General features: G+C 47.5%; 1 protein-coding gene across 1 annotated transcript in view; it reads right to left on the reverse strand.

Annotated features, from left to right (window-relative positions):
- Nucleotides 1-6,532, reverse strand: part of RINL (Ras and Rab interactor like) — a 38,779-nt gene extending 32,247 nt beyond the window's left edge. Inside the window, exons 1-2 of the mRNA XM_079985373.1 lie at nucleotides 6,398-6,532; nucleotides 4,473-4,614 (exon numbers count right to left, since the gene is read on the reverse strand). Coding sequence (XP_079841499.1) covers nucleotides 4,473-4,614; nucleotides 6,398-6,450 — 195 coding nt within the window. The 5' untranslated portion in view covers nucleotides 6,451-6,532. The remainder of the gene's footprint in view (nucleotides 1-4,472; nucleotides 4,615-6,397) is intronic.
- Between the last annotated feature and the right edge of the window lie 6,839 nt (nucleotides 6,533-13,371).

The raw sequence follows: 13,371 nt of genomic DNA on the forward strand, positions 1-13,371 counted from the left end.
TTCTCATGAGGCATCCAAAGTATTGGAGCCTCAGCTTCAGGATCTGTCCTTCCAGTGAGCACTCAGGGCTGATTTCCTTCAGAATGGAGAGGTTTGATCTTCTTGCAGTCGATGGGACTCTCAAGAGTCTCCTCCAGCAGCAGAATTCAAAAGCATCCATTCTTCAGCCAGCGATCAGCCGTCTTTGTGGTCCAGCTCTCACTTCCATACATCACTACTGGGAAAACCATAGCTTGAACTATACGGACCTTTGTTGGCAAGGTGATGTCTCTGCTTTTTAAGACGCTGTCTAGGTTTGTCATTGAAATGGGTCATGGCTTCCCCCAAAGAATTCTGGAAAGTGTGGGCTGTTAAGAGAGCTGCAACTCCCAGAGTTCCCTGGGAGGGGGGACTGACTGTTAAGACCACTGTAGCACTGGCTGGGAAACGGGGGCCTCCTAGAAACTCTTAGCAGCGGTAACAAACTACAGTTCCCAGGATTCTTTGGGGGAAACCACGACGGTTTAAACTAGTATGGCCGTGCTTTAAGTGCAGATGGGGCCTCCGTACAACTTTTCCCAATCTGCATCTTTCATATGGGCCTGTAACCAAATATGAATGCCCCTGTAATAAACGAAAATCTGCCCTTATTCCCTTATGGGGACACAAGAGCCCTTATAGAGCCCTTTGCAGGTTCTCCATCGGTCGGAGAAAATAACAGAGGCCAACCAGAGAATATTGAGAAGCAAAGGAGCTCATAAGCCTGATCTTTATTGAACTGTTGCAACAGGGTGCTCCCCTCACACGCAGGAAAGGAGGAGGACCCCAAACAAAAGTGTGTCCCCCCTTATATAAACATTTTAAATTGCCTGCCCTGGAGTCCAAGACATCATACATACATCACAGAAGGGGTGTAACTCAAGACGACCCCCCAGACACATCATACCTACATCACAGAAAGGGCAGTCCACAACAGAAATCTGAGTGTGTTGTTTACCTCCTGTCTGGCAGGTTACCTGTTAATGCTTACTTGATTGGATACCCTGGGGAGCCTGGGCAGTCTTTCGTAATGATAAATACTTAGTTCCTGGGCCAGCTCACAGGCTCACCCTATTCAAACACAGACAGACATACCCTTAAGACAGGATTTGTGAAGGAAAAGACAATGGGGAGGCTTTTCCATTTTCCTTGACCTTGCAAAGAAATCATTTGGTCAAAATGGTTTCCGGGCTGTTTTCCTGTGCTGCTTCAGACATGTGGTTTATATATTTATGTACGTGTTTGCTTGGTACATTTATGAACAATTATTATATATATAAGACCTTTTTTTTTATTTCATCCCTGAGATGCTCTTGAAAGGCATGTCTGTTACTCCATTGTTGTTGTTGGCCTCCGTCTGTCTTGACAGACAATGGAGTGTGCCTCCAGAGATGAAGCCAAACTGCGACCTCTCCAGGGCACAAGCCTGGGCAGTGTGAGTGGAGGTCCTTTGCTGCCCAGGGGACAAAACCGCCTCTCGGACTCACTGGTGTGGTCCAAAGGGAAGCAGAGCAAGATGTTTGGCACCAGCTTGGCTGCAGGAGTTGCCAGTGTTGTAAGAAATTTATGGAACTTTATGGAGGGCTGACATACTTTCTACGTAGCCTTGGGGCAACCTAAAGGTAAAGGTAAAGGGACCCCTGACCATTAGGTCCAGTCGTGACCGACTCTGGGATTGCGGCACTCATCTCGCTTTATTGGCCGAGGGAGCCGGCGTACAGCTTCCGGGTCATGTGGCCAGCATGACTAAGCCACTTCTGGCAAACCAGAGCAGCACACGGAAACGCCGTTTACCTTCCCATCGGAGTGGTACCTATTTATCTACTTGCACTTTGACGTGCTTTCGAACTGCTAGGTTGGCAGGAGCAGGGACCAAGCAACGGGAACTTACCCCGTCGCGGAGATTCGAACCGCCGACCTTCTGATCGGCAAGTCCTAGGCTCTGTGGTTTAACCCACAGCGCCACCCGTGTCCCCCTGACAACTGGGGCAATCTAGTCCACGTTAATTGACTGCTTTCCCATGTAAATGCAAAAAGGAGCTTTCCTCATGTACTCTTATGGAGAAGAATGCAGAGCCAAGGTCCACGACACTAAAATTTGTACTATTGGGAGGGATCCCTGTTCATATGGTATTTGGATGTGCCGTGGTGGCATGTCTTGGGATTACAAAGTTATTTATGATGCGCAAGTCTAGCACGAGATGGTATTTGATGGGTGTCCCTGGAGGGCCAGGTTTCTTGACAGGAAGAAGGGGAGAATTACATGGGTTGGCACAGGGTACAAGAATCCCTTGATCCATGAAGTCCTTTATCCTTGGTTTCAATCCTTCTGTTGCCTCTGTTGGGAGTTACAACACCAGAAGGAGGCGTACAAGGGCCAACCAACCGTCTTAGGTCCTACTCTGGATTTGTGCAGGGTTTGCTCCTGAACTATCTATATCTATCTATCTATCTATCTATCTATCTATCTATCTATCTATCTAATTTTATTAGGTTTTCCACAATTATAACAAATATCACGTAAGAAAATCACAAACACAAACAAAAACGAAAAAGAGTGCATCAAAAATAAACAAATAAACAATGAAAACAAACTTAATTCTTTTACAAAATAAAAAAATTCCTTCCAGTAGCACCTTAAAGACCAACCAAGTAAGTTCTTGGTATGAGCTTTCGTGTGCATGCACACTTCTTCAGATACACTGAAACAGAAGTCACCAGACCCTTCTATATAGTGAGAAGGTGGGGAGGGGTATTACTCAGAAGGGTGGTGGGATTGGGTGATTGGCAGATAGCTGTGATGAGCCTGTTGACGACTCTTAACTGTATGTTACTCTTATCTGTATGTTACAGCTTTCCAATATCATTATTAACCAAAAATAATTCCGGTTATAATCTAATTTATTCACTTTTCTTACCGTTGTCAATCCCATTTTTAAATCCTAATTTAATCCTAGGCCTATTTGGTACTCCTGAACTTTTTCTTCTCCTGAAGATATCCCACAAGGCAGCAGAGGTTGAGGATCAGTCTTTCTTCTCCTAGATGGGCTCCCTTCCCAGGTGGACGAGCCCCATCTGCCCCTCACCTCCCTCTATAGCATGGGCAGAAACCTCTTGACCTTTGGACCCACTCTTGGTCTTGCCGCTCAACCCACCAGAGCCTGTCTTCGCATGCAGGGGAAGTCCCTAACTCCCTGAGGGTCTGAGACCCATCGGCCCCTCACACCTGGTTTAGCTGGTTGGTTGAAGCCGTTTCCAGGGTGTTAAGGTACCAAGGGATTGCTCGAGAGCAAGTAGGCAAATGCCTCCCTGCTTGGCTGTGAAGCCTTGCTTTCGATGCCAAAATTAACTTTCTCTGTGCAGAGTGCGACTCTCCCGTGGCTGGCTCATTCACTGGCAGAATCTGTGAGTTGGCAGTCCTTAAACCTTCCCCAGCAGAGTAGTTTCTTGACGCCCAATCTGCGCCTCCCCTCTCGGCGCGGAAGCCTACTGCGCAGGGAGGGCGTGGGTAACGGAGGACCTCTCTCCTCCCCGCTTTTGCCCAGGCAAGGTGTTCCTGGCACCGCCTCGCCTCCTCCGTGCCCTGAATCTCCTCTCCACTGAAGGCGTGGTTACTCTCCTCAGCTGAGGAGGTGCTGCTTCCTGTGATCTTTGTTTTGGTTTTTTTTTTAATAATATTATAGTTTAAAAGGTTACAAACGAAAAAAGGAAAAAACACCAAATTGAGCAAAAAAAAGAAAACAATACATCACAATAAGTAAAAACAAACAAACAAAAAAACAGAAAAATGCAAACAATTAAAAAAACAAATCAAACCTTCCCATTACTTATCTTTCATTTACTTGTTTCCTTGACCTCCTCACACCTCCCTTTTTTGTATTCTAGTTCAGTTAGATATTTCAGCAAATCCTTTCCATCTTGTTTTTATCCTAATAATTTATCTTAATATACTGTAATTTTACATTCTCTTCTTTCACCAATTAACAATCCATTTTTACTTGGTCCTTTATATCATTTCTGCTAAAAACCACATAACTTCATTCCAACATCCTTCTAACATTCCTTAATTTTACAGTGTTTCTGTAAGTAAACTTTACATTTCTTCCAATCTTCTTCCACCGACTCTTCTCCCTGGTCTCGGATTCTGCCAGTCATTTCCGCAAGTTGCTTCCCGTGATCTTTGGGGGCTCTCTGTAATCCATCGGGCTTCTCCCCTCTCGTCACTGAGCCGATGGCAGTTCCCTGACACATGGTGTGGCTGCTGTTGCATGCTAACAGCTTCTGGGAGCCCCAAGTGAGATCTGAGTGCAGGATAGGGACCTAAAGTGGACAAACTACCCCAGAAGGAGCATGATGCGTCCCCCGCCAGAGGTGCTACCCCTCCCCTAACACCCAATACACCTGCCCACACTGGACTCATCCCATTCAAAAAATAAAATTTGCTGGCTGCTTACCCCAGGTGGGTGTACTGACAGCAACTCCTTGGCTTCTTCTGGTTGGCTCTCAAGAATCTCCCAAATGCTTCTGGTTGCAGAGAGCCGGTCCAGAAGGGTGATGGGGCTCTCACACTTTCCATTCAGCAGGGTGTGCTGTAGGCTGTAGAAGAAGAAGAAGAAGAAGAGTTTGGATTTGATATCCTGCTTTATCACTACCCGAAGGAGTCTCAAAGCGGCTCCTTTCCCTTCCTCCCTCACAAGAAACACTCTGTGAGGTGAGTGAGGCTGAGAGACTTCAGAGAAGTGTGACTGGCCCAAGGTCACCCAGCAGCTGCATGTGGAGGAGCAGGGAAGCGAACCCGGTTCACCAGATTACGAGTCCACCGCTCTTGACATTGGAGGTGGGGAAAGAGTTAACAGGATGAAGGTCTCTCGCCCGCCCTAGCCTGCAAAAACAGCTCTGGAGCTTCCCCTGCCTCCAGCTCTTGCCTCCTGGCTGGTACTGTTGTTGTTGTTGTTGTTGTTGTTTAGTTGTGTCCGACTCTTTGTGACCCCCTGGACCAGAGCACGCCAGGCACTCCTGTCTTCCACTGCCTCCCGCAGTTTGGTCAGACTCATGTTTGTAGCTTCGAGAACACTATCCCACCATCTCGTCCTCTGTCGTCCCCTTCTCCTTGTGCCCTCCATCTTTCCCAGCATCAGGGTCTTTTCCAGGGAGTCTTCTCTTCTCATGAGGTGGCCAAAGTCTTGGAGCCTCAGCTTCAGGATCTGTCCTTCCAGTGAGCACTCAGGGCTGATTTCCTTCAGAATGGAGAGGTCTAATCTTCTTGCAGTCCATGGGACTCTCAAGAGTCTCCTCCAGCACCATAATTCACAAGCATCAATTCTTCAGCGATCAGGCTTCTTTATGGTGTGGTACTTCTGGCTGGTACAGTTCCCCACAAATCACTGCTCCCCACAAGTCAGACTCCAGCCCCATTTCCTCAACCCCCCCAGCGGCTGATCAGCATCCTGCCAGTCCCTGGCACCTCCAGATGTTGTGGGACTTCAAGTCCCATCATGCTGTGCTGGCTGGGGATGATGGGAATGGTAGTCCAACAGCATCTGGAAGGTGCCAGGTTGGCCCACAATGAGGCTGGCAGATCTATTCCCTCCGTCACACAGAGATCATAGAACCTTAGAACTGCAGAGCTGGAAGGGACCATGAGAACCATCTAGTCCAGTGTTTCTCAAACTTGGGTGTCCAGCTGTTTATGGACTACATCTCCCACCATCCCTAGCTAGCAGGATCAGTGGTGAGGGATCATGGGAACTGTAGTCCAAAAACAGCTGGAGATCCAAGTTAGGGAAACAATGATCCAGTCCAATGCAGGAATCTTTTGCCCAGTCTGGGGCCATAGGTGTCAACTTACAGATTTGAAAATAAGGGACCAGCAGCCAATATAAGGGATTTTCCAAGCACAGGTATGTTCAACTTCTGAGCCCCTCTGAGCCAAAGGCAGAAAGCCCAGCCAGCCGCCAAACGAAGCCTCAAGCGGTGGTTCCCACAGCGCAGCAACCCGGCAAAGGGGATGCAGCAAGGAAAACCACCGTCCCCTCTCCGCTGGGAAGCGCTGAGCAAAGGCGAGTCCCCAGGCAACGCGGCCAATTTGATCGGCACAAGGCATGCAAGCTCCTCCCCCCCAGTCATTCTTAGACTCCTTATTGGGTGAGCAACGCAGCCAAGCCTCCCTCCTCCCTGGCCGGCAGGGAGGGAAGGAGAGGAGCTGCTTCCTTTGAAACCTGGGAAATTTAAGGGACATCATCAATAAGGGTCAGCAGCGGGACACAGCGCTGGGATGAGGGACTGTCCCGCCAAATAAGGGACGGTTGACAGCTATGTCTGGGGCTCAAACCCAGAGTCTCACGCTCTGCCGCCTGAGCTATTATGAAGGCTTGCTTACCCAGGGTCCTTTTCCACTGGGCTCCTGCCGGCACCAAGGATGGGCTCAGACATCTTTTGCGCCCACAGTTAACGGGTCCTCACAAATCCCACATTGCCAAAGGCTTCCTAGGGTTTCTGTTTGGCTTCCAAACGCGTCCCTGTAGGTGGGAGGAAAAAGTTGGGCAGATGAACCAGAGCTCCAGGTTTTCATTCCCCCCCCCCAATTTTTTTTTATTGATTTTCACAAAATTATAAACAAACAAACATAAATCATAACCTTAAAATTACGCTTATTAACATAGTTAAGTGACTTCCTCACTCCCCCTTGATTGAATTTCAATGCATATCCTTTTAATGGTTTTCCAAATCAGAGTTCTTATAAACTTAACTTAATCAATTAACATCCTTATATCATTTCAATTCGAGATTAAACATATTAATTCATCACTTAATTTATATAAAATCCTAAGCCAATCAAATACCTGCAACCTATTTCCGATTAGTTTAACTTAACAAATATAACTAAATAATCATTAAATGTTGTCCGTTCTTCCTGATACTCCTCCTCCTTCTGGCCACGGACTCTTCCGGTTAGGTCGGCTAGCTCCGAAAAATCCATCATCTTCATCTGCCATTCTTCCACAGTTGGTAATTCTTGCGTTTTCCACTTTTTAGCTAGTAAAATTCGAGCAGCAGTTGTGGCATACAAAAATAATTTAACATCTTTCTTGGGCAATTCCAAACCAATTATTCCAAGAAGAAAGGCCTCTGGTTCCTTTATAAATGTATATTTCAACATTTTTTTGTTCAATTCATTATAAATCTTTTCCCAGAAGTCTTTCACCTTAGGGAAGGTCCACCACATGTGGTAAAAAGTTCCTTCCTTTTCTTTGCATTTCCAACATAGATTATCACAGTTATGATATACCATATTTTTCGCTCTATAAGACGCACCAGACCACTAGACACACCTAGTTTTTGGAGGAGGAAAACAAGAAAAAAAATATTCTGAATCTCAGAAGCCAGAACAGCAAGAGGGATCGCTGCGCAGTGAAAGCAGCAATCCCTCTTGCTGTTCTGGCTTCTGGGATAGCTGCGCAGCCTGCATTTGCTCCATAAGACGCACACACATTTCCCCTTACTTTTTAGGAGGGGAAAAGTGAGTCTTATAGAGCAAAAAAAAAATACGGTATCTTTGCTAATTTAACAGGAGTCAAATACCATCTATACATCATTTTCATTCTATTTTCCTTTAACACAATGCATGCAGTGAACCTAACCCCTTTCTTTCACAATCTTTCCCAATCCTCAAACATTATATTACGTCCTATATCTGTAAGAGAAGAGATGGAGAGCTCCGGGTTTTCATGGGTTTGGGGGCAAGTGGGACCTCCGAGATCCATTTAGCTCCAGGTATGTGAAACGAAACATCAACTTACAGTTTGGACAGCACTCAGTGCTTGCCACAAAACACTCTTCCACGCAGGGATCGCAGCTCAGTGGAAGACCACCTGCTTGAATAATAACATTTTTAATAATAATGTTATTGTTTGCATGCAGAAGGTCCTGGAAAAGAGTCCATCCCCAAACCCTGCAGAGCTGCTGCCAGTCAGAGTTGACCGTACTAAAGTTCTGAGCTTGGTAGAAAGGCAGGTTTCTATGGTTCCAGTAGAGACCCGGTAAGTAATTCAGTGGATCAATTCCTCCTCATGTAAGGAAATTTAAATTTGCTATGGGATGTGCCCCTGCCCGCTTTGTTTGCCACCCCCACCCCCACCCCCTTGCCAAAGCCACTCACATAGAACCATAAAACTGCAGAGCTGGAAGGGAGCCATCTAGGCCAACGCCCCTGCAGTGAAGGAGAGCTGAAGGTGCCAAAAGCCACCCTCTCCCCTTTGACCTCATCAGTCGTCCACTCACTGGCCTGGGCTGCAGTGGCGTAGCGTGGGGGGTGCAGGGGGGGCCAGCCGCACCGGGCGCAACATCTGGGGGTTAGGGTTAGGGGGCGCAAATCCATGGGTTAGGGGGTGCAAATTACTTGCCTTGCCCCGGGTGCTGACAACCCACGCTACGCCACTGCTGGGCTGTCTGTCCTATCTCTGGTTCAGAATTGCCAATGCAATTCTGGGCTGCATCAATAGGAGTATAGCATCTAGATCAAGGGAAGTAATAGTGCCACTGTATTCTGCTCTGGTCAGACCTCACCTGGAGTACTGTGTCCAGTTCTGGGCACCACAGTTCAAGAAGGACACTGACAAACTGGAACGTGTCCAGAGGAGGGCAACCAAAATGGTCCAAGGCCTGGAAACGATGCCTTATGAGGAACGGCTAAGGGAGCTGGGCATGTTTAGCCTGGAGAAGAGGAGGTTAAGGGGTGATATGATAGCCATGTTCAAATATATAAAAGGATGTCACATAGAGGAGGGAGAAAGGTTGTTTTCTGCTGCTCCAGAGAAGCGGACACGGAGCAATGGATCCAAACTACAAGAAAGAAGATTCCACCTAAACATTAGGAAGAACTTCCTGACAGTAAGAGCTGTTTGACAGTGGAATTTGCTGCCAAGGAGTGTGGTGGAGTCTCCTTCTTTGGAGGTCTTTAAGCAGAGGCTTGACAACCATATGTCAGGAGTGCTCTGATGGTGTTTCCTGCTTGGCAGGGGGTTGGACTCGATGGCCCTTGTGGTCTCTTCCAACTCTATGATTCTATGATTCCTTGCCCTCTGATAGCCCAGCTTGTCATCGCATTGCAGTTCACAGCACCATCTGCTGGCAGCTACACAAACTGCATCATGGCGACTTCCTTATGAATGCATGTACTGGGAGAGATAAAGGTATCTTGCAGGCTGGAATATACTACAGTAGTACCTCGGGTTAAGAACTTAATTCGTTCTGGAGGTCTGTTCTTAACCTGAAACTGTTCTTAACCTGAAGCACCACTTTAGCCAATGGGGCCTCCTGCTGCTGCTGCGCCGCTGCACAATTTCTGTTCTCATCCTGAAGCAAAGTTCTTAACCCAAAGTACTATTTCTGGGTTAGCGGAGTTTGTAACCTGAAGCGTATGTAACCTGAAGCGTATGTAACCCGAGGTACCACTGTAATAGGAGAGGCCTCCAGACTATGTTTTGCAGGAGGGGGTTCAAATACATACAGGGTCTTTGGCTTTGTAAATTTGAAGTGGGTTGATGGGCACCCTGGAGCAACAAATCCACTTAAAACAAAAAAAAAAAAAGAACTTTTATGATTTGGAAAGTGAAGGGTAAATGCACCGAAAAGTATGGGATGGAACAAAGAATGATCAACAAAATGTAATTTGGTATAGGCTGGACCATACATTTAAAGCACATTTTCCCCACCCCTAGAAAAAGAATCATGGGAACTGTAGTTTGTTTGCTTTTAAGGGTGCTGAATGGAGACAATCTCATTTATATGGCGAGAGATGGTGAACAGAGTCCTAAAGAACGGAGGCAGGGGGCAGCCTTCACCTTCATCACCCCAATGAAGAGTCTCCTTTGTTATGGAAATTACAATTAAATACAGTGGTGCCCCGCAAGACGAACGCCTCGCAAGACGGAAAACCCGCTAGACGAAAGGGTTTTCCGTTTTGGAGGTGCTTTGCAAAACGAATTTCCCTATGGGCTTGCTTCGCAAGATGAAAATGTCTTGCGAGTGCCTGCGGGTTTTTTTCCCTCCCCCCCCTTTTTCTAAGCCGCTAAGCCGCTTATCTGCTTATCCGCTAAGCTGATAAGCCGCTAAAAGCCGCTAAAAGCCGCTAATAGCGCTAAGCCGCTAAGACGTCAATGGGCTTGCTTCGCAAGACGAAAAAACTGCTAGACGAAGAGACTCGCGGAACGGATTCTTTTCGTCTTGCGAGGCACCACTGTAATTAAATAGCCCACAAGGATTATAGCTGGAGACTCTAGAGACAGACAGGTGGGACGGCTCCCTGGAAAATAGGGACACTGGGGGCAGGGGGGCGGTTCTGAGTTCGTTCTGGGATACTGCCACATTATTGCTGTCCAGAGAGGCCATAGCACAATGAAAGCAGGAGAAAAATAAACTGGAACATTTGCGGTGTAAGACGTTGCAGAGTTTTCGGCAGGAAGCTATGGGGTATGCCGACTAGGCATGAGGCAGTGGGAGTGCCCCCAAAATGTTTGGAGGCACGAACAATGTTGAAGGTGGGATTCCCACCCCAATACATTGGTATCTCGGGTTAAGTACTTAATTCGTTCCGGAGGTCCGTACTTAACCTGAAACTGTTCTTAACCTGAAGCACCACTTTAGCTAATGGGGCCTCCCGCTGCCGGAGCACGATTTCTGTTCTCAACCTGAAGCAAAGTTCTTAACCTGAAGCACTATTTCTGGGTTAGCGGAGTATGTAGCTGAGATTTCACCCCTCCCATATCCAAGAATCTGCTGACGAGTCTGGTGATTTTCCAGAGAGGAGGGGCAGTGTTCTGCTCTCTACTTATTCCGCTCCAGCCTAACATCAAAGAGTCAGTCAGTGTGTCGGAGAGAGAGAGACTGAGTGTTAGAGATTGTGTGTAGAGATAAGGTTGCTGCTAAGAGCAGCTGCAGACACTCAGTGCAGTTCAGCATTCATTTTCGTTTGGACCTCATTTAGCTCTGTATATAGTTGTGTATTATTGTTGTAGATAGAATAAAGATATTCTACAGAGCTGCTCTCCGAGTCGTTTATGCTCTGCTATACTCTGCTGTGCGACGACTGTCTTCTTGTTGAAGTGAATCCGGTGCTCACAACTCTAAGCTGTGAGTCCACAGCACTTTGACCTGTTCCTCTGAAGAAGGTGGTCTCTGGAAGTGCTACCCAGCTCGCCTAGCCCAGTCGGGGCTGAAGTGTATGAGTCCAATTGGTGGCACTGGCTCAAGGGCGATGCTGACAGTAGCCTGAAGCGTATGTAACCTGAAGCGTATGTAACCTGAGGTACCACTGTAGCATTGTGAGCATCAATAATGCACAATAAAAGGGGCAATCTGGAGGCGAGACCTCCTCAGTAGAAGGCACTTCCTATGTTCCTACAAAAGGCTAACGTTACTTACAGCCAGCCTCAAAAATATCCTTAAGGGAAGGAGCTTCCGCTATATGGGCAGACGGTTCCACGCTGCACCTTCCATCTCAAGCATTTATGAACTTCCATAAAGTTCACTCCAAAGATTCTGACTTGTAATGTGCGCAGCAGCAGGTGGCAAGCCACGTGTTTACAGTAACATGGAACATGGCGGCTTCTCGACATTATCTGGGCCCAGGCAAACGCCCAACCCTGCCTACCGCTGACGCCAGGCTTCAAGATACTGTAGTAGATTGCACTTGGGGAACTGTGTGCTGAACCCAAGTTGCAAGCATTCTTGCCTGATGGCACTCTCCAGATTCGAGGCCAGAGTTTTCAGAGTGCCTTTCCCTCGCTACAGAGGAAAAACACAACTAGACAATTGTTGATCCGGGACTGAGCAGCTAAGGCTTATCAGAGAAGCTCACAACCAGGGAATAGATTCCTTGGAATTGGGGTGGCTCTCGGAGGCCTTATGATCTAGATCCAGTTTGCAGTGCAATGACAGATGACCATCCAGTCCCTGTCTAAAGATCTCCAGTGAACAACAGGTCTACTACCTCCCAGGTCTGAAAGAATTGGCCCTCCTCTCTCCTTGGTCACAGCAGTGGTACCCAGAGGTAGACTATCCCTGCATGTGGAGGTTTGATTTCATTCTCACGGCTTCTAAACATCAACACATCTCTCTGCGCCACCTCTCTCCTCCCAGTTTGGGGGTTTTAAGTTTGCAGCTCAGCTAAAAGGTCACCGGCACACCCGGTGGGTGCAGCACAAGACATGAAGAGGGGGAACACACACACACACAAAGCAGACCTTACCTTGTGGTGATGGGTCTTAGGTTCCCTGTGCACTGGGCCTCAGGAGGAGCAACAAGGGGGCAGACGAGGAACGTAGGCAGGCAGCGAGCGATGGAGGACTGCAGGCCTAGGAGACAAAAGGCAGGGATGTGGTTTACACCTCCGTCAGCTGCCTTCACGTGGTCTCGGGGACTGATTGTTCACTTCAAAAGAAAAAAGCGTGCAAATGCGAAAGCAAAAATGGGGCATACAGAAGTGCATGTTCCAGGTTCCAAGCACCAGGGTAGCTGTCTACAGATTCAGTAACTTGAGTTTCAGGTTTGAAAAGCTTTCTTTATTTTTTTTAAATTGCATGAAGCAGTTTCGAGCCAGGAGATTAAAAACATTTTTTCGCCCTATTGACGCTACACACCCAGGTCGTCTGATCTGGCACGTCTCTGCACCAAGACAAAAGCGTGGCATGTCCTCTTCTAAGAGATGTTATTTGCAGATGATGCAACTTTGGCAGCGAACTCAGAGGAAGCTCTACAGAAGCTCATCAGTCATTTTGCCTGCGGGGAGTTCAGCCTCACCATCACCTGACGAAGACCAACAGGGCGTCACCATGCTCCAAACATCAGCACTGGTGATCACACACTTGAGATGATTTTGTCTGCCTGGGTTCCACCATAACCAGCAACCTCCCCATCGATCCTGAGCTGGACAGACGTACTGGTAAGACAGCTACGGCCATGGCTCACCTTTCACAAAGGGTATGGAAGAATGTGATGCTAACATCTGACCCAGAGATGAAGGTCTACCAGGCTGGTGTGTTGAGCACACCGCTTTATGGAAGTGAGTCGTGGGCAACTTTTACAACCGCCAACGCCCCCATGCCTTCCACATTAAACCTAAAAGAATCCAAGGCCACGTCCGAATACGGTTTCATCCAACTTTCAAAATGGCTCGATTTGTATTGATTTCAATGGCGGGCTTCTGTTCTACAACATGAAAGTGCGATTGGGGAAGCGCGTAGCTCAGTAGGAAGCCAGGTGAACTCTGTACAAGGAAGCTTCCTATGTTCCCTTAATTAATGGTTCTCAGTTTAATTTTTTCTATAAACTGCTTTGGGAAGCTGCTTATACAGT

The sequence above is a fragment of the Podarcis cretensis genome (assembly GCF_951804945.1).
Source record: "Podarcis cretensis genome assembly, chromosome: 8".
NCBI lineage: Eukaryota > Metazoa > Chordata > Lepidosauria > Squamata > Lacertidae > Podarcis > Podarcis cretensis.